This window comes from Megascapheus bottae, chromosome 6 (genome assembly GCF_031878675.1).
Source record: "Megascapheus bottae isolate mThoBot1 chromosome 6, mThoBot2.hap1, whole genome shotgun sequence".
NCBI lineage: Eukaryota > Metazoa > Chordata > Mammalia > Rodentia > Geomyidae > Megascapheus > Megascapheus bottae.
Genome location: NC_143514.1, coordinates 74875082 through 74895656, shown reverse-complemented (window position 1 = coordinate 74895656; position 20575 = coordinate 74875082). Strand labels below are relative to the sequence as shown.

Sequence of the window (20575 nt, the reverse complement as noted above, 5' to 3'; positions counted from 1 at the left end):
GGGACAGATAGCCTTGCTTACTGTGAGCTCACCAAAAGCTCCAGGCCGCTACTTCCAGTCCCTCCAGGGGACTGGTGACAGAGCACCTACCATGGCAAGTAAATGCTTCTAAAGGATTGCATTGTCAGCACCTGGACATATGGCTCACGTCTGTAAAGATAGTCTTCCAAGGCAACCTGGGCAGAAAAGTCCCGCAAGGTGAGACAGGTACATCCAAATGACCACCAAAAAGCTCTTGTGCTTGAGTACTATCCTTGAGTGAAAAAACTAAGGGAAGTCACAAGGCCCTGAGTTCAAGCTCCATTACCAGCATGTGTATGTGTGTGTGTGCGCATGTGCACACACATACACATACAGGGTATTGGCTTGGTCTCTGCTCCAGCAGGGTGGCTGAACTAAGCACAAAGCTGTAATGTTGCCCTGGATGGCCTGTTAGGCCTGGCATAAACCTAGCCTAGAAGCAGCCAGCGGGTAAAGCCACTGAAGGCTTGAGGCGCTGGGTTCTCTGGGCAGTTTTGATCCTCCTGCTGCCCCTTTCTAAGCCAGCAGGCAGAGGGGGAGGGTACAGGGTAACAACACTGCCTTGAGGAGAGTATATATAATCTGGTGTATTGGGACGAGGTTTGTCCCACACCTCAGCCTGGGCCACATTGAGATTCTGGGCTCCGCTCATTCTGCAGGAGGAATAGAGTGCAGGACTCCCTCGGTTGGTCTGGGTGTTATAGCCTTTTTGTGGCACCAGCCATAGCTGCTGGCAACCCTCCCACTCCCTCCACAGGGACCTAAAGGCAGCATTAGAAAATAATCAAATTTATTCTTTCTAGGAAAGGGGAAGGGGCGAGGGTCACCCATCTCAGTTCTAGGGTGCCATCCATCCTTAAATAAACGGTCAGGAGAAGGGCTGCCTGCTCACTCAGCAGGTGGTGGGCACTCAGAAGCTGTAGGTGGGGTCTCTGCCAGTGCGGGCTGTCCCTCGGCACCATCCCGAGGGCGGAAGACCAGATCCCCAGCCTGCAGCACCTGCCCAGCAGGCCATGTGCTGCCTGGCCCGTACTGCTGGTAGAAGTCTGCGTCGGTCTGGAACATGACCAGTGCCTGGGCCGTGTGGATCCGAACATGCTGGGCCAGACTGTTGGCATCCAGAAATTTGTCCCCACAGGAATCACAGGCATAGAGGATGTGGGTGTTGGGGTCTGTGGAGGCGAGGCTGTAGTAAGTGGGAAAGGCTCTGGGTCCACCCACGTCCACACCCCGGGTGCCCCTCTCACCTTCCTCCTGCACCTGCTTCACCGCCTTGCTGATCTCTGCTTTAAGTACTTCGGTTTCATCAGCTGTCACTGCAGCCCCCACTGGCACCACTGAGGGCATTAGTCAGCAGGGCCTGAGTCAAAGGCATCCACCAACCCACCACTGCCACCCCAGGTCAGCTGCCTGCCCCCCTACCCCCCTGCTGTCAGCAGCCCACACCTGTGAGTTGGGTGACTGCAGTCGCTGCCAGTGCCTCCGTGGCCAGCGTGACCATGTCATCCACAGTGACCACGCTGACCTCGCCGCCCTCCTCGGGCTCCAGGATCTTGATGCCCGCCTTGCCCTGGTGCACCGTCTTCACGTGGGAGCGCAGGTTGTCCACACGGTTGAACCCTCTGCCGCACTTGTCACAGAGGTAAGGCTTCTCTCCTGCCTCGGGGAGGGGCAATAGGGGGCTGTGGGAGGCCTCTTCCCTGCATAGCCCCAGCACCCCAGCTTTCCCGCTGGACACCAGGCCAGTCACCAGGGCGCCAGCAGCGAAGGCTGGGCAGGTGGTGCTCACCAGTGTGGATGATGATGTGCTTGGACAGGTCCCCCACGTTCACGAACGCCTTGCTGCACACGCTGCACTTGTGTGGGCGGATGTTGTCATGGTGTCGGATGTGATTGGCCAACTGGCTGGACTGGACAAATCTGCAAGGCAAGGGTTCGCGCTGGCCGGCCTAGCAGCGGGGAGCAGGGCCTGGGCCCCCGACGCCGGGGTGCAGGGAGCGGGGTGGGCAGCACCTCTTGCCGCAGCGTTCGCAGACGTAGGGCTTCTCCCCAGTGTGCTGGCGCACGTGGGCGATGAGAGAGCTGGCCTGGGTGAAGGCCTTGCCACAGATGACGCATTGGCACGGCTTCTCTCCTGGGGAGAGAGGCAGGGAAGTGCGTTGGCACCCGCCTCTGCCCCTCTTGCTCCCCCCGGATTGGCTTGGCCACCCACCCGTGTGGATCCGGACATGCCGCTGCAGCGCGCCGGGGTCTGCAAACTGCCTTTGGCAGTGGATGCACACGTATGGCTTCTCCCCGCTGTGGATCCGCAGGTGCCGCTTGAGGTTCCCTGTGCGGGGTGTGGGTAGGGGGGCTGGTGAGACCTAGGGCATGGGAGCGTGGCCAGGGAGAACGAGGGCGTGGGTGGAGTGGGAGCATGGTGGGGTGGAGTGAGTGAGGGCAGGGCCGGGCAAGGGCCAGGGTGTGATGGACCAGAGGAGGTGCGGGTGGAGGCAGACACGGCGGGGAGTGGGGCCTACCTGAGGTGGTGAACTGCTTCCCGCACTCCCGGCACTTGAGGGGCCCGTCGGCAATGTGGATCTTCAGGTGGGCCTTCAGATTCCCCACCTGCACCAGGTAGGGGCTCAGAAGGCCCCACAGAGCACGGCCTCGGGCTCCCGGCCTCTCCCACCTCGGCCCATGACCCCCTGCCTGGCCTCCCGCTGCATTCCACCCCAGCTCAACCAGCCCTCCAGGGCCTTCCTTGGGGAGTCCCTGTACACATGCATCCACGCACACGTCCACAGACACCCCTCCACACCTGGTTAAACTTCTTGTCACAGTGCGGGCACTTGTGCTCCTTGTCCGTGTCGTGCGTCTCCAGGTGGCGCATCTTGGATGTGGGGTCCGAGAAGGAGCGGCCGCAGTAGTCGCACTGGTACGGCTTCTCCCCGCTGTGAACCAGCTGGTGCCGCTTGAGGTTGCCGGAGGTGGTGAAGAGCTTGCCGCAGTCGCCGCAGCGGTAGCGGGCCTCGCCCGAGTGCCGCTTCTTGTGCAGGTTCAGCAGGCTGATGAGCCGGTAGCTCTTGCCACACTCCTCGCAGCCGTATGGCTTCAGGGGGCTGCGGGGACCAGGGCGGCAGGGGGCTCGTAGGTGGGAGGTGGCCGGGGGTGTGGGGTGGCATCCGGGGGTGCGGCGTGGCACCTGGCCGTACCTATGCGTCTTCTCGTGGGCCTTGCAGGCGGCGGGGTCCGAAAAGGCCTTGCTGCACTCACGGCACGAGAAGGGCTTCTCACCCGTGTGGATGCGGATGTGCCGCTTGAAGTTGCCCGTGTGTGTGAATTCCTTTCCACAGTCCTGCGGGGCAGAACAAGGACGCATGAGGGGTGGCGGGGCCGGGGGTGAGGGGGCGCCGCCCGCCCCTGGCCCGCACCTCGCACTTGTGGATGACGGAGCCGTAGGCCTTGGACTCCGTGCGGTCCCCGTAGGTGCCTGAGCGCAGGCTCCGGGGGTCCGAGCCTAGCTCCTGCCCCGAGTCAGTGCCCGCTGACCCCTCGGTGTCCTCTGGGCCCTCGCCGTCTCCATTCTCCAGCGGCGGCTGCTCGTCCTTCACCATACCAGGCTTTGGCACCTTATCTTCATGCTCTGCCCCTTTGCTGGCCGGTTCTACCTCCATTTCTACAAGACAAGGGCACAGCACCCCTGGGGCCCGGCCCGGTTCTCCTTGTCGGGGTACTTGGCATATTGGGGAGGGGGGTTCCCAAGACCAGGGAAGTCATTACTTGGAGCCTTAGCCAGCTGGGGATGGATGCAAGGCACCGTCTGTGGGTGGCCAGCTCTGGGCTATGGTAAAGAATCATGGCCCAGGTAGGTGTTTAACCTTGACAATGAATTCAAGATTGAGAGAGGGGAGATGGGGAGTGGGCTGGGAAGGGGGCACCTTGCCCGGAGCTCTCTGACAAGGCAGCCTCTGCTTCTGCGGCAGCCATGCTGCTGGTGGGGCCTGGCTTGAGCTCCACGGACGGGGGTCCCCGGGGGACATCGGCCTTCTCCGTCTGCTCTGCACCTGCAGGGCACCAGAGGCAAGGTTGGGAATAGCGTCTCAGCTGTGCGGTGACTGCACAGGAAAGGCGGGGTCTGCCTGGCCGCTGTGGACTGCTAAGTTCACCTCCGGCCCTCGCTTCCCAGGCCTGATCGCCTGACACAACTCACCGCTGGCTGCACTCTTGGCTTGGCCGCCCCGCTCCTCTTTGGGCTCCCTGCCCAGGCCTGTGGGCACACTGCTCCTTGCCTGGTCCAGCCTGCTCAGCGCAGCGGCTGTGGCTTTCTCCTCTTTGGCTCTCTTATCTGCTCCTAGAGATGGAACAGGGCAGGCCTGCCATTTCCCACCCCACTGCCTGGGAGAGATGGGTTGAAGATTGGGGGGGGGGGGGCAGTGACCTAGAAACCTGCCAGGTCTTTTTGGTCCGCCCTGAGCCTACATATCTAGTTTGTTTTGTTTCCATGCCCGCTGTGCTGGCCCTGGGAATTCAGCATGGCAGCTCATGCTTTGGTGAGACAGAAGAGCAGCCTCAGAGAGGGACAGACCTCACATGGCAGCAGGGACTGGCAGAGGGCAGGGCTGGGAAGGGAGGGGCATGGTCCACTGAAGGGGCCCTGGTTTGACCCACACAGGCATCTGAAGGCACTCCTCAGCTGCCAAGGAGAGGAAGGAAGTGAGGGGAAAACAGCTATGGGAGGGTTTAGGAGCTGGTTCTGCCCACGAGTGCTGGCAGTGACTCAGGCATGGCTCCCATCTTCTGCTGCCAAGAGTTGGAAAAGGATAGGACCAAGGGCCCTTCCAAATTGTGACACCCAAGGTAAAGCTGAGGCAGGAAACTAAGATTCAGGGAGGTGAGCTGGAGGCAGAAGCAGGCATCATCAAAAGCCAGATTTCAGACTGCAGAGGGCACAAACACAGCCCTGAATTCAAATCCCAGTACTGCAAAAATAAGTAAGAAGCTAGGTTCTTAGGCCACCTCTCGTGAACAGCCTGTCAGGAATTTTACCTTCCCTGGCTGAAGGCCCTGCGTTCTCCCCGGGGCTGCTGGCGGGCTCAGTGAATGACTTGAGTGCGTGGCAGGCTGTGATGATGTCCTGCATCTGGAGGAAGCTGGCCACGGCCAGCACATCATCCACGTTCTCCGGGCTCAGGCTCAGCTTGGCTGTGTACATGAACTCCAGCACCTGCCCCAGGCCTGCCGAGGACAGTATGCCATCACAGACCCACCACAGGGGCCCTCCACTCAATGGCAGGATTAAAGGCTTCTAGAAAGCTACATGGCAAGCCTCCACTGGTGTGGTCACCCGCTCCCAGTCACACCAAGAAGAGGTAGGAATACTTGCCCCCCGCCCCAGCAACCCAGCACTGCACTTTATGGAACAAGGTTCCAACCTGATGCTGGCTTCCTTGCTCTGCCACCAACTCTAGTTGACCTCTGGGGGTCTGACATTCTCACAGTGTCTCTCATCAGGCTGGGCTGGAGCCCAAATCCTGGACCAGCCCAGTCCTTCCTCATTTGCCAGGTCTGCCCCAGGCCAGGCTGCTCTGTTGTAGCCATCGATCAGCACTGCTGATCAGCCCACAATAGTGACCCCAGGGCTGCTACCTGGGTCTGCCCGTTCTGTCTTCCTAGTGAGACTTGTGCCCTGTTAGCCGTGGCCTATCATGTGGCTTACCATGAGCTCAGTTGCCAGTTCTCCTCTTACTACTCCATTCCAAATTGACCCAAAAGACAGCAGGAACTTGATACCCACAGGCTCAGGGCCCAAAGTTTGTGTGCAAGGCCTGGGACCCCAGAAGGGCCTTGTATGACCCAGGCTGGCCACAGCTTCCAGCCTCCACAAGTTTTCCCTCGCCCCAACGGGGTACCTGCCGCGTTACTGATGTCTAGGTGTACCACGTCCTTCTGGTCCACGAAGAGCATCTTGAAGTACTCGCTGCAGGCGGCCAGCACTGCCTTGTGGGCCTTAAAGTCAACACCATCCACCACAAAGGTGCAGTCACACAAAAGCCCCAGCTGCCGCTGCTGGTTCAGCTGCTCCAGGACGTGCTGGCTGTGCTGGGGGAAGTCCATGGCTGTAAGAGCCACAGCGCCTCTGTGAGCATGGGACAAGCACCTGCTCTCCAGACTGCACAGCCCAGTCCCCAGGTGAGACACACAGGGAGGGGAACACTGAAACAAAGGAGGGGCATTTCCACCAAGGGCGGGCAGAGAACTCCAAATAGCTACAGCAATCTACCATGGACCACTTGGGTTACTGAACATAAGAGGTTCCCCAAATCAAAAAGTACTGAGGGAGGAGGCTGAGATCTGAGGATAATGGTTTGAAGACACTCAGGGCAGGAAGGTTTGTGAGACTCATCTCCAATTAATTACCAAAAAGCTGGAAGTGGAACTGTGACTCAAGTGGTAGAACATCAGCCTTGAGCAAAAAAGAAAGAAATGTAGGGACAGTGTCCTCAGTGTCTATACCCTGAGCTCAAGCCTCAGGATGGGTGTGTGCACACTAAGTATTGAGGGACCACCACGAAAATAGCCATTCTTTTTATCTTGCAACGTAATGATGTCTTTTTTTTTTTTTTTTGGTCCAGTTCTGGAGCTTGAGCACTGTCCTTGGGCTTTCTCAAGGCTTGTCACAGAACCACTTCCATGTTTTTTCTATGTACATGGTACCGAGGAATTGAACCCAGGTCTTCATGTATGTTAGGCAAGCACTCTATCAATAGGCCAAACTCCCAGCCCCAATGTCATCCCCCTCCCCCCCCAGTTCCAGGGCTTGAACTCAGGGCCTGGACACAGTCAATGGGCTTTCTCAAGGGTACAGCTCTACCACTTGAGCCACAGCACCACTTCTGGCTTTTTCTCTGTATGGCGGTACCTAGGAATCGAACCTGGGTCTTCATGAATACTAGGCAAGCACTCTACCACTAAGCCAAACTCCTGGCCCCCACACATCTTTTTAAAGAGTCAAAGGAGAAAAGAGACAAACACAAACAATGGAGTCATCATTTCAATAAAGAAAACACGGGGTCAGTTTAACACTATTCAAAAAGAACCGACTGTAATCTTGAGAATAAAAGGCAAATGTTCTCCTGGATATACCTAGCTTTCAGATGACTCATTTTGCTCACATTTTCCTCTTTCTGTCATGGACAGGTGACAGATCTGTTCAGGAAGATGACAAGGTAGCTCTTTGATCACCAGATCATTTTGAACTCAGTCCCTGACACATGGCCTCCATGACTGAAAACTCCTATGCCCAACAAAATCAGACCTATGACTTATAGGCTCAGGGAATGGCATAAAGCTGAGGAGGCCCCTGCTTCCAGAAACCTCTGACCTGGTGAATCTGCCAGAAGGCACAACAACTCCAATCCTGATCCCAAGAGCTGCTTGTTGGCACAGTTTCTCTGCCAAGCTCCTCATCCTTTGGGATGTCACCCGGACACCCCAAACTGTTAAGCCTAGTGCTGAATTAGGAGCTACATAGACCATGACCATAAGTACTAGAGCAGCAGTTCTGCCACCTAGCACCTCTGCAGTCTGTCTTAAAATGGGCAATTTTCCAGGGAAACAAGTTCTTTGCCTTCTAGAAAGAACCAAACCAACTCTGGAATGTTTCAAATAAAAAGTCTGAGAACATACTATGGTTGAGAGGGCACAGTTGGTGGCACCCCAGCCCAGGGTCTGTGCAGTGGTGGAGCTTCTCTACCAGTCCCTCCTGAACAGGTGTGAACCTCTCCTCTGAGATCAGGTCTGCCACAGCTGCTCTGGGATGCTCCTGGACAACGAGAGGGACACTTGAGGACATTTGTGGCAGCCCAGGCTGCTCCTGTGCGGGCTTCATGTATGGCTGGCTAGGGTGAGTGGGTGGGAGTCATGCCCTCTCATGTCAGCACAGGTCAGCTCTGCAGGTCACCCAAGTCTCTACCTTGTGGTGGACTTTTTTTTTTTGTAGGTCATGGATCTTGAACTTGGCCTGGGCACTGTCCCTGAGCTCTTCAGCTCAAGGCTACCTCCCTAACCTCGAGCCAAGCCCCACTTTCCATTTTCTAGAGGTTAATTGAAGATGAGTCTCAGGTTCTTTTGGGTCTGGGCTGGCTTTGAATCTTGATCCACAGATCTCAGCCTCCTGAGTAACTAGGATTACAGGCGTGAACCACTGCACCAGGCTCAGATCATACCCTGTAATGCCCAGACTTTTTAGTGCCCAGACTGGCTTTGAACCACGATCCTTAGATTTTAGCCTCCTGAATAGCTAAAGTTACAGGTGTAAGCCACCATGCCTTAGGGCTCTACTCTTGAGCACTTACAGATGGAAGAGATAGAGATTTTGGTCTTTCTGAGTATGACAAACTTGATGTCAACATATTCCTTTGATCCTTATGAAATGACAGCTTTACTTTTGGTACTTGGTAACTAAGCAAATAAGGGACAAAAAGTCACTCTGAGACATAAATTTCTGTTCTATTAATGACACTATATGTAAAATATTTGAATGTATGTCCATTCCAAACTCATGTGGAAATTTAATTGCCAGTGTAATAATATGAAGAGGTCAGACTTTACTGGGTATGGAGGTATACACCTGTTATCCCAGCACTCAGTAACCTAAAGCAGGAGGGTCACAAGTTCAAGACTAGCCTAGGCCACATAGGAAGAACTTGTCCCAAAAGGTAAAGGGAAGAGGTGGTTACTTGAAGAAGATTAGCTATGGAGTTCTGTTCTTACACATAGATTCCCACTGGCAGGACTAGAGAGTGCTCCTGATAAAAAGATGGAGTTCAGCTGGGGCACAGTGGCTCATGCCTGTAATATCTAAGGATAGTGATCCAAAGCCAGTCCTGGCACTAAAGTCCATGAGACTTATCTCCAATTAGCCACGAGAAAACCACAAGTGGCGCAGTGAGCTCAAGAGTTCAGGGACAGTGGCCAGGCACAGAGTTCAAGTCCCACAACTGACAAAAAAAGGAAAAAAGATGGGAGTTCTGTCCTCCATGCTCTGGCTTGTACTTTGGCTGTTCTTCTGATTTCTATCATGGAGGGACATGGCATAAAATTCTTCGTTGGATGCCAGCACTTTGATATTGAATTTACCAGAATTCTGAGAAATTATTTTTCTTTATAAATTACCCGCTTTATGGTACTGTCCTCTGCAGCTCCACAGCCCATAAATTAACAAGTACAAAGACCAGTGGTTTCATAAGCAGTTAACGAGCGCCTCCATGTGTGCATCTGTGGTACTGCATCAGAGCTGGGAGCTGGGAAAGACAGGTTCTAAATCAATGTGTCCTCAGGTATACTGGGGAAGACAGGTTCTAACTCAATATGTGTCCTCGGGTACACTAAGTGCTGTGGGAGCAGAGGCGAGGCTATTTGATAATTAAGGAAGGGAACAAGGAGGACTTCTTTGAGGAGGTAGCCTTAAGACCTGAATGAAATGCCAGATTGAGCCATACCACTATAAACCCAGAGACCATTATGGACACAAAAAGAGCAGATGTCAAGGCCTTGGCAGGTTAATCTTGGGTGAAGGGTTGGTGTGTTGGAGAGGGGTAGGCAGGTGGGCAGGGAGAGGAGCTGAAGCTGGTAAGAGCAGAAGTTGAGCTCTCTCAGAGCCTAAGGAACACTGCTTTGGAGTTTCTTCTGAATGCCTTGGCTCTGGGAGTTGAGAACAGAGCAGGGCACTTTCAAGGGGCCCTTGCAGGGGGAAAGAATGGACAGCAAGCGAGCCACTAGAGTGGGGAGTGAGCGGTGCGATGGCCTCACCTTGGTGGCAGATGTAGGGCTCAGATTAGGGAGATGGTTTGACTAGTCAAGAAGCCAAGGATCCTGCTCAAAGTTCTGGCCTAAGAAGCTGGCCGGGGGATGGCATCTCATCCCAGGGGAGGAGGAATGGGGGCAGGGACCCTTGGGGAACAAGGAGCTCTGTTCAGGGCAGCTAAGGCTGAAACGTTCATTTAGAGGAGATGGCGATTAAGGTCATGGATACTGGATCAAGGAAAGAGACCAGCACTTGTGTTCAAATGTGTGCAATAATACCTAACCACTGACTCAAGAAGATGCCTGATTTTAGACAAATAGGAAGCCATCACGATCAGATGACCCTGAAGACTCAGCAGGTCCACAGTGGGCAGGAAGTGCTGCTCCAACACTGGCAAAGTGGAACTAGAACCTTTTCTATCACAAGTTTGGGATCATACCATTGACAAAAGGGAAGTGCGCCAGAGGCTCCAGGTGAGTTCCTGTGGCAGCAGCAGTGGCTCAAAGCTTGAGGAAGACTTCCTGCTAGGGGAGAGAGACAACCAAGGGACAAGTATCACCAAGGAGGACAGGGCACCTGATGTGTCTAAACACCTGCGAGTTCCGGGGTGGTTGGGGGGAGCGCGCTTGTCTAGCATGTTAGGGGAGGAGTGAAAGGAAGAAAAAGTCAAGCAAAGAAAGGCAGGAAGGACACTGATTGACACAGGAAAGCATTGGCTGTGGAGTGAGCTCCTGGTGCAGGTTGACAGGAAGACAGATGGGAGCAGCCACAGCACAGAGGAAGGCTGAGGGCAAGCACCTAGGGGTCAAAGGTGAAGACTGAAGGTAACAAGCATGCTGGGAAGTCCCTTGGGATGTGAAAAATGGGACAATGCCATCCCTGCTGGCACTGGAAGGATTTAGCTGTGTCCATAATTCAACACACCTTGTTTGTTAATTTAAAGACAAGGTCTCACCACAATGTCAACCAGACTCAAACCTGTACTGCTTTTGTCTTGGCTGCCAGAGTACTGGGATTGCAGGTATATGCTACCATACTCGGATCCTACCACACTCTTCCTGGGTTAATGAGCCATTTGGCCAAGGGCTCTGCCATGAAATACCGTTATAGGAGCAGCCGGGAATGTGGCTTAGTGGTAGAATGCTTGCCTAGCATGCATGAAGCCCTAGGTTTGATTCCACAGCACTACATAAACAGAAAGAGGCGGAAGTGGTGCTGTGGCTCAAGTGGTAGTGTTAACCTTCAGCAAAAGAAGCTTAGTGCCCAGGCCCTGAGTTCATGGCACCTGTCCCTTCTCAAAAAAAAAAATATATATATATAATATTCTTGAAGGTTTGGAGTGCCTCTTCCAGGGTGTTCAGAGCCATCTAGCATACACTGGCTATGCAGGACCACAGCCCTGGCAAGGTACCTAGCTGACTTATTCATGGGAACAGACACCACATGTTAGGTGTACAAGAAAGTGGTAATGGGACTTCTCCCAGTGGATGAGGGCAGAGGAGATGGGCACAATTCTCAATAATTTCCTGTTCATTACTTGTAAATATTCTCCATTAAAAAATTAAAACAGAGGAAACAAAGACTGGGTGGGGGGGAAGAGAACCAAGAGAGTCAGAGGTCCAATTCTTTCATTTCTATTCATGACTATCTGCCATAAAACCTCTAAGACATTTTCAAAACACCTGGTGAGTACAAACTTCTCAACAGGACAAACATTTTCTTGAGAGAGATGAAAATAATGGTAATTTGCACAGAGAATGTATCATTCAAGAAAATTCTATGAGCAGAAATCCCTTTGGAGCCACTTCCCCCGAGAGACAGGTAGCACGTTCCTGGTGGGCACACAAACGCTGGAGTTCTTCTCCTGGGAGCTTCAGGCCCACATACTGCCCTCCACGGATGACTCTGGGACCAGCAGTAGCCTCCAGACTCAGAGCCCATCAGGGTTAATTGAGGCTCAAAGACAGGGGTGTGCAGATCTCTGACTTGGAAAGTTTCTCCAATGTAAAACTGCTGTAAACCTGTGCTACATGCAAACTGTGTTAGCAATATTGACTAAATCTGGAGGAAAGAGGCTCTGCTGCCCAGTCTTATCCAAATGACCTTCTGAACAGATGCACAGCTGGATGCCAGAGGCTCACACCTGTAATCCCAACTAATCCTCAGGAGGCTGAGATCTGAGGGTAGAGATTCGAAGCTAGCTGGAGCAAGAAAGTCTGTGAGACTCTTACCTCCTTCCAGTTAGCCAGCAAAAAGCCATAAGTAGAGCTGTAGCTCAAGTGGTAGAATGCTTGCCTTGGGGACAGTACCCAGGCCCTAAGTTCAAGCCCAAAGACTGGCATGCACACGTGCACACAAATAAACACACACAAATCACAATGCACACAAACCCCATGAGTATAGATGTAAACACCTCACCAACAACCCAACACCCCTCTAGATGGTTTCAACATGCTAGAAAAGACCAGGAAAGGGTCCCACTGGCCCCAGTGCTCACTCTACTTCTGGTAAACAGTTCAAAGCCTAGGTGCTCGACACTCAATGCCAGGCATTGCCTCCTCCTTTCTACAAAGAAAAAGAAAGACTTCACTGAGAAAGGAGACAGCTGTGACAATACCACAAAGCTTGGTGTCAGGGCATGGCAACTCCAAAGCAGAACTCGTCCCAGGCTCCTCCTAAAGACTGAGAATCCAGGCCAAGGGCCAGTGGCTCTTACCTGTTACTCTGGCTACACAGAGGTGAAGATAGGGAGGATCTAGCAGGACGTGGAGGAGGAAGAAAGCTTCCCTGAGAAACGTAACCCCAAGCTGGCCCCCACATGCACTCTGGCCCCCATCCATCGATTACCACAAAAGCCCTCAGGCAGATGTGATGTGACCCAGAAGGAAGGTATAAGCTGCAAGAAAGAGGAGGGAGGGAAGTGAGGAAACCTAAATACATTCAGAGCTAAAGACATCTTGGAAAACTTCTCGGAGAACTGAACTATACATCTGCAGAATAAAAGCAAAGGGGGGAGTGGAGACTTAATGCATGGCAGTCCCAGCCCATGAGCCTAGCACTCAGGAGGCTGAGGGTGAGTTCTAGACCAGCCTGGGCTCAATGGTGGGACCCTGCATCAAAAAACTTAGGTGTTTGGCTGTCTTCCACTGTTTGTTTAGTGTGAAGACAATAATTAAAACTGACTTTGTGCTGGGTATGGTGGTGGCTCACGCCTGTAACCCTAGTTACTCAGGAGGCTCAGATCTGAGAATCAAGGTTCAAAGCCCTCCCAGGCACAAAAGACCATGAGACTCTTATTTCCAATTAATCACTAGAAAATGGGAAGTGGGGCTGTAGCTCAAGGGATAGGGCGGTAGCCTTGAGGTGAAGAGCTCAGGAACAACTGACTTTGTAAGTTACATAAACCCAAACATACACCATGTTGATGGATGTTTGACTGTTTAGTGTAAAGACAATAATTAAAACTGACTTTGGAAGTTATATAAGCTCAAACATATACCATGTTTATGGATTGGAAGGCTATCATAAAAATGTCAAGTGTGAGCTGAGGAGAGGTGGCAAGTGCCTGTCGTCCCAACTATCGATGAGGCTGAGGTGGGAGAACTGCTCAAGCAAAAGACTTACAGATAAAAGTTTAGGCAAGCTGGGTGTGGTGGCAAACGTCTATAGTCCTAGCTACTCAGGAGCTGAGATCTGAGGATCTCAAAGCCAGGCTGGGCACTAGTCTGTGAGCCTCTTATCTCCAGTTAGTTACTAGAAAACAGGAAATGGGGCTGTCACTCAAGGGATAGGGCGGTAGCCTTGAGGTGAAGAGTTCAGGAACACCACCCAGGCCCCAGGGGTAGGGTGTTTGCCTTGAGCTAAAGAGCTCAGGGACAGTGCTCAGGCCGAGTTCAAGCCCCATGACCCACAAAAAAAAAAAAAAAAGAAAGAACATACATTACACAAAAAACAAAGTCACTGAAGAACACAATATTAAATTTGTATTAAGTTAAAAAAAATGAGCTGGGCGCCAGTGGCTCACGCCTGTCATCCTAGCTACTCAGGAGGCTGAGATCTGAGGATCCCAGTTCAAAGCCAGCCCAGGCAGGAAAGTCTGTGAGATTCTTATCTCCAACTAACCACCAGAAAACTGGAAGTGGAGCTGTGGCTCAAGTAGTAGAGCACTAGTGGTGAGTTCTTCAGAGCTCAGAGACAGCCCAGAGTTCAAGCCCCTTGACTGATCAAAAAAAAAAGAAAAAAAGAAAAAGTACAGCCAGAGCTAGTCACCAGTGGCTTTGGCCTATAATCTCAGTTACTCAGGAAGCTGAGATCTGAGGATCACAGTTGAAAGCCAACCCAGACAGGAAAATCCATGAGATTTTTTTTTTTCTTTTTTCTTTCTCCAGGGCTTGAATTCAGGGCCTGAGCACTATCCTTGGGCTTTCTCAAGGCCTAGTGCTCTACCACTTGAGCCACAGCACCACTTCCAGCCTTTTCTATGTATGTGGTACTGAGCAATTGAACCCAGGTTTTCGTGCATGCTAGGCAAGCACTAGGCCAAATTCCTGGCCCCGATGAGACTCTTTTGTCCAATTAACCAGCAAAATGTTGGAAGTGGAGGTATGGCTCAAGTGGTAAAGTATCAGCCTTGATTGAAAAAGGAACATCCAGGCCAAGAGTTTAAACCCCAGTTCAAACACACACACACACACCCTGTACAAAGTTAAAGAAACATTGCTTAGCAACACAGCTTGTGGTAAAATTACTGTAAGGAAAGCAGGAGAAGGACAGGTAAAGGGGGCTCATGATGGCAGAGTGATGGGTGCCCTGTAAGGTCAGGGTAGCATTTTTGTAAAGTGGGTGATAAGGAGGGGATGAGTGTCTGTTTTTCCTTCTGACGATTATTCTGCATGGAAACTGTAGAGCAAGGTTAGCCTACGGTGCAAGAGGGGACCAGAAATGCCTACAGCAGTGTCCTCTAAGCAGTTGGCCTCTGTACTAGGGAGACCCAGCTCCCCTTAAGTGGGGCGGTGAGCCTGGAGCAGAGCCTTCATCTAGGACAGGAAGTGGTCTCTATCCCCATACCTTTCAAGACTAGAAGCTGGCATAACTGGATGTGACAACGAACCCCCTAGGATAGCTTTCTGGCCTGTTTTCCCTCCACTGGATTCCCAAGGCTGGGCTTCTGTCCCTGTTGTGGGCTGGACAGACAAAGAGATTTCCAACTCTCATCTTGGCCTTTGCTTCCTTCCTAAGCTCAAGAGCCTCCTGTTTCCCACGTAGAACAAGCCCAAGCCCCGATTTTCCACGTGCCGGAGCCAATGACATGATGGAGGTCAGCCTTAATGGCTCTGGGATGGTTAAACTATAGACACCTACCAGGGTCTGTGACAGTGCCAAGCACACATGACATACCACACCCAATTGCCCCAAAGGCCTTACTCCTAGGCTGATCACTGGAGATTTCCAGAACAATGAGCCTGTGTCAAAACATACCTGGACCTTTATGTTTTAAGGTAGGAGCCCCCCCACAGTGATGAACAATACCCAACACCAAGTCACCCTGACATACACCTCATCCCTTGGGGATTCCAACTGTCTGGAATAGGCCACCTGGTCTTTTCCAGGTGCCCAGGACCACTGCAGCTTCAGGCTGGTCAGGCTTCCTGTGTGCCTTCACTCTTGGACCAGGCCTTGATGGAGTTTTTGCATGGCATAGTTATTCATGTGGCTAGGAGCACCTGGGACCCAATCTTATGCACACTGTGCTCCTGAAAAAGCCAAGTGTGACACATACCAGACATGGTCCACACTGCATGTGAGGACAAGCCTGAAAACTCTCTACCCAAGCATTATAAACCTGCCAAAAACCACAGCAGCCTGACATACAGAGACAGAGGCCTGGCCGCGAGCAAGTGATAAATGAATGAAGGAAGGAAGGAAGGAATGAGTGAGTCTATCCATCCATCCATCCATATTCCCCCTCTTCCTTCCTCCCTCACCAGTCCAGTGAACTTCCCCTCAAGCCAGGCCCAGCCCACCTCAGTAATCCCATCTCTCAGCTGGTTTTTCTTCCAGCACTGAAAAGGCATGACTCATTCTCTGGGTGCATACCAGAGGCAATAACTAGCTTATGTTTGGTGACCACGCAATACAAAAATATGTCTCTTTAAACTTTCAAACCTTAAAAGGAATGAGTATGTACTCCTTACTATCATTCTATTTTTTGCCACTGGGAACTTATACATGATGGTAGGAGCTGGAGCAACCATCTTGGACCATGAGAAGGATGCCTGGATTTGAACAAGAGCCACGTGATCAAAGAAACACTGCTCCCAGCTGGGCCTCATGACAAGGTGACCTGCTCTACCAGTTCTTGACTATATACTTCTATACTGTTAAGTGATGGGGAATAAAACTTTTATTTTAGGGGCTGAAGGTTTGGCCTAGTGGTAGAGTGCTTGCCTAGCATGCACAAAGACCCAGTTTTGATTCCTCGGTACCACATACATAGAAAAAGCTGGAAATGGTGCTGTGGCTGAAGTGGTAAGATATTCAGCCTTGAGAAGGACAGTGCTCAGGCCCTAAGATCAAGCCCCAGGACTAGCAAAAAAAAAAAAAATCCTTCTATTTTATTTCAGCTACAATGGTTGTGACATTATCAGAGCATTTTATTTACTTTATTTATAGTTCTGGGGATTGAACTGAGGGCCTTGCATTTCCTAAACAAGAGCTCTATAACTGAACCATAGCCTGCGCCTATTATCTTACCTACTGAGGAGACTGAGATCTGAGAACTGAGGTTCAAACCCAGACCTGGCTGTTTCTTATCTCCATTTAACCAGCAAAGAGCTGGAAGTACAACTGTGTCTCAAGTAAAGCACCAAACTGGGGCAAAAAGTTAAAGGGAGGGGCTGGGAGTTTAGCCTAGTGGTAGAGTGCTTGCCTAGCATGCACGAAGACCCAGGTTTGATTCCTTGGTACCACATACATAGAAAAAAGCCAGAAGTGGTGCTGAGGTTCAAGTGGTACAGCCCTAGCCTTGAGAAAGTCCAAGGACAGTGCTCAGGCACTGAGCTCAAGGCCCAGAACTGGCAAAAAAAATAAATTAATTAATTAAATTAAATAGTTAAAGGGAATACTAGACCCTTAGTTCAAGCCCAAGCATAGGTGTACAGGTACACACGAGCTCTATCACTGAGCTACACCCTGTCACAGAGCATTTTATTTTATTTTAGTCAGTTATGGGGGTTGAACTCAGGGGCCTGAGCACTGTCCCTGAGTTTTTAAGTGCTCAAGGTTAGCCCTGTACCACTTTAAGCCACAGCTCCAGTCCAGTTTTCTGGTGGTTAACTGGAAATAAGAGTCTCACTAAGAAACTGATCAACTTTCTTGTCTAGGCTGGCTTTAAACTGTGATCCTAAGATCTCAGCCTCATGAGATCTTAGCTAGGATTATAAGTGTGAGCCCCAACCCCCAGCTGGTTACAGCATTTTTAGGTGGGGGAGGGGAGAGAAGTAGTGCCAAGTAGTATCAGCGATCTCCCATCAAACTATAATGAGATCTGAGGATCACGGTTCAAAGCCAGCCAAAGGCACTAAAAATTCCATGAGACTCTTACCTCCCATTAATCCCCAGAAAACTGGAAGTGGTACTGTGGCTCAATAGGTAGGGTGGTAGCCTTGAGCTGAAGAGCTCAGGGACAACGCCCAGGCCCAGAGTTCAAGTCCCAGGACACGCCACGCCCCTACCACAGACACACACACACAAGCCAGGCATGGTGGTACATGCCTGTAGTTCCAGTTACGTGGGAGGTAGAGGTAGGAGGACTGTGGCAAAGTTAGAGTGAGAGTCTATCTGAAAAACTAAAATGCAAAAGGGCTAGGGCTCAAGTGTCAGAATGCTTTTTAGCTAGTATGGCTCATAGTCCAGTCCTCAATACTGAAAAAAAGAGGGTGGAAGGAGACAAGGAAGGGGAGGAGGAGGAGGAGAAAAGGTTACTGGAATGCCACGGAGTCTAGAGGATGACAAAATTCACTTCAAGGTTTGGCTCTTAAAGTATTAGACATACCTCAGACTTCCAAATCGCCCAGGTTCTTCTTTTCTGACAGTTTGTCTGCATAAACTCCAGCTTGGCTCCCTTCCTCCAGCTCATTACCTGAATCAAAGACACCCAAGTAAAAACTCCGGTGAGAACTTGAACAGTTCCTGCTCGGTTTCCTAAGAGCTTTTTCATTCACAGGTAAATGCAGAGAACCTGGCATGGAGCCTGGCACAACAAAGTTAAGTGCTCAAGAAATGCTAGACTGCATTATCATTGGCCTGCTGCATAACAGACATGCCACACAGGGGACACAATGAGAAAAACTCAGTCCCAGTCTCAACACTGGAACTGAAGCCTGATGGAAGACGAAGCATAATGTTGATCAGCAAAAATCACGAAGCTGAGTCAGGCTGGTGCTGGTGGTTCAAGACCTGAGCCCAACCAAAAAAGAAAAAAAAAGTCGCAGTGACTTTTCTGCCCAGGCTGGCTTGTAGCCTCAGATTTCAGCTTCCTGAGTAAGTAGCATTACAGCCACGAGCCACCGGCACCCAGCTAAGCATTCTTTAGGTAACCAGCCTTCTAGGGAACCGAGGTCTGCATTCGCCTAGATTGAGATCATCAGTTTGTGCTTCCAGAGCCAGGGTAGTCCTTTCAGCTTAGGGAGACCGAGTGCCTGCTTCCGTGTATGTCTCCTGCCGAGGTCTTGGACCCCTGGGTGGGCGTGGTGCTAATGATCGTTGACGTTAGCAACACTTACGCAGGCTTCGCTGTGGCCAAAAGTGTTGCAGGTTATTTTCCACCTATGCTTTCAGTGTATCTTCAGCACGCTCAGAAGGAAGAGCTACAATAACCTGTGCTTTTCTTTCTTTCTTTTCTGGGGGAGGGGGGCTGTGCTATAGTTTGAGCTCAGGTTTCTATGCTTGATCGGCAGGTGCTCTTCAGCTTGAACCACCCCTCCAGTCCCTAAGGAAGCTGAGGCGCGAGCGAGCCAGCGAGCATAGAGTGCAAGACCGGGCATGGACGCGGGAACCGGGCACCACCCCGGGACCCCGACGGCCTCACTTCCCCCGCGGCGTCCAGCAGGTGCGGGGCGGGCGGTGACAGGAGCGAGGGAATGAATGAGGCGCCGCGCCCGGCCCGCGGCGCCCGGCCGCCCGCCGCGCCCCCCCTCCCCCCGGCCCGGCCCGGCCCGGCCCGGCGCCCCCTCGCGGCCGCGCAGCGCCCACCCGCCGCGGCGCGCGGGGTCAGGGGGCGGTGACAGCCCGCGGCGGGGGCGGAGGGCCGGCCAGCTGAGGTGTCACCAGCCCGGGAGGCGACGCGAGCCCCCGCGCCGCGCCGAGGGGCCGGCCCGGCCGTCCGCTCCCGGCCCGGCCGCCCCACCGCCGCCCGCCGGGCTCGCGGCGCCCCTCGGCCCCGGTTCCGGTCCCGTGCCGCCTCCCTCCCCTCCCCCACACAACCGTCCACGGCGTCCCGGCGCGCCCCGTCCTCGGGCGCCTTGGCTCCGGCTCCCGGGACTCCTCCACACCGCGGAGCCGGCCGGCCCTCACCTGCCATGTCCCGAACCCCACCTCAGAGGGAGGTGCATCACGGCCGCGAGAAGGCCGGCGACAGCACTTCAGAGCAGACAAAGGGCGCCGCCATGTTAGAATCGGGCGGAACCGACCTCGCCGGCTTCCCGGCTGCGACTTCCGGCGCATGCGCGGAGCGCGCGCCCGACGCGCGGCAGCAGATGAGCGCATGCGCCTGGCTACCCAGCAGTTCCATCTTCTAGGCTCAAGTGGTAGAGCACCTGCCTGGAGAGAGCGTCGTCCTGAGTTCACACCCCAGAGCCGCCGAGGGGAAAGTTCTGCATGACAGCGCTTCTGCGCTTAGAACCGTCCCCGTACAGTCCTGCCTGGCTTTCTGCCCCAAAGACGACAGTCCCCGCCTCCGCTTACCGCGGCCGGGCCCGGCATGCTCGTCATTGCACGCGTGGCCGCAGTAACTTGCTTTGGTCGGTCGTGGAGCTTGAAAACTCGGGGCCTGGGCGCGGTCCCTGAGCTCTGCCGCTCAAGGCTACCTCCCTATCCTTGCAGCCACAGCGCCACTTCCGGTCTTAGCCCCACTTCCGGTTCTCCAGTGCTTAATTGGCGCCGCCCGGCCTGGCTTTGAACCGGGATCCTCGGATCTCAGCCTCCTAAGCGGCTAGGGTTACGGGCGAGAGCCACCGCGCCTGGCTCTCCTTAAATCATCTTTATCCCAAGGGGTAAATGTGGGGGACGGGGGAGGGTGGCCCTGGGGCTCGAACTCAGGGCCCAGGGCCCTTTCTTCTTCCACTCGAGGCCGGTGCTTTACTCCCCGAGCCACAGCTCTGCCACTGGCGAGCTCGCTTGGAACCGAGATCCTCAGGTCCTCAGAAGCTAAGCTGACACGGCGTTGAAGGTCCTTCCTGAGTCAGTGATTTCACCGGAGGTCGTAGAATTAAGCAGTTTTGATTCGATCATTCTTTTCCTAATTTATTCCTGGAATTCTTCTAGAAACAAGAATTTGCCTCATTAACTAGGCCTGTATGCATACCTAGCAATACGGTTCATTGAGGAAAACAAGGCACAGCTTAAAAAAAATAATAACTTTCTCAGTCTTGACAATTAAAAAAAAAAAAAAGAGTTCATTGGGGCTTGAACTCAGGACCCTGGGTACTGTGCCCTAGCTTTCTTGCTCAAGGCTGGTGTTCTACCACCTGAACTATGGGGCTCCACTTC

At 52.8% G+C, this 20575-nt stretch overlaps 1 protein-coding gene across 5 annotated transcripts; it reads right to left on the bottom strand.

Moving 5' to 3' along the window:
• Positions 1 to 794: 794 nt before the first annotated feature.
• On the bottom strand, positions 795 to 19506 carry Zbtb17 (zinc finger and BTB domain containing 17). 5 transcript variants are annotated; one of them, XM_090335746.1, is made up of 16 exons: positions 19382 to 19506; positions 17862 to 17948; positions 5913 to 6102; positions 5050 to 5238; positions 4214 to 4354; positions 3942 to 4067; positions 3435 to 3679; positions 3216 to 3358; positions 2822 to 3122; positions 2541 to 2628; positions 2234 to 2350; positions 2035 to 2155; positions 1811 to 1941; positions 1468 to 1677; positions 1269 to 1358; positions 795 to 1193 (listed from the first exon to the last, which is right to left on the bottom strand). In XM_090335746.1, the coding sequence occupies exons 2-16, from the start codon at positions 17943 to 17945 to the stop codon at positions 910 to 912; spliced, it is 2460 nt and encodes an 819-aa protein (XP_090191872.1). In that variant the 5' UTR covers positions 17946 to 17948; positions 19382 to 19506; the 3' UTR covers positions 795 to 909. The 5 variants fall into 5 exon arrangements, with proteins under 5 accessions (XP_090191872.1, XP_090191874.1, XP_090191873.1 ...); XM_090335748.1 differs by having other exon boundaries at positions 19403 to 19506; XM_090335747.1 differs by lacking the exon at positions 19382 to 19506 and adding an exon at positions 18592 to 18899.
• Between the last annotated feature and the right edge of the window lie 1069 nt (positions 19507 to 20575).

Coding starts and splice junctions, on each gene's coding strand:
- Zbtb17 (XM_090335746.1), bottom strand. CDS start 17,945: ATGAGCTGGAGGAAGGGAGCCAAGCTGGAGTTTATGCAGACAAACTGT. Junction 5,239..5,912: donor AGACATCAGTAACGCGGCAG/GTACCCCGTTGG, acceptor TGTCCTCGGCAG/GCCTGGGGCAGGTGCTGGAG. Junction 1,942..2,034: donor TGCGAACGCTGCGGCAAGAG/GTGCTGCCCACC, acceptor CTTGCCTTGCAG/ATTTGTCCAGTCCAGCCAGT.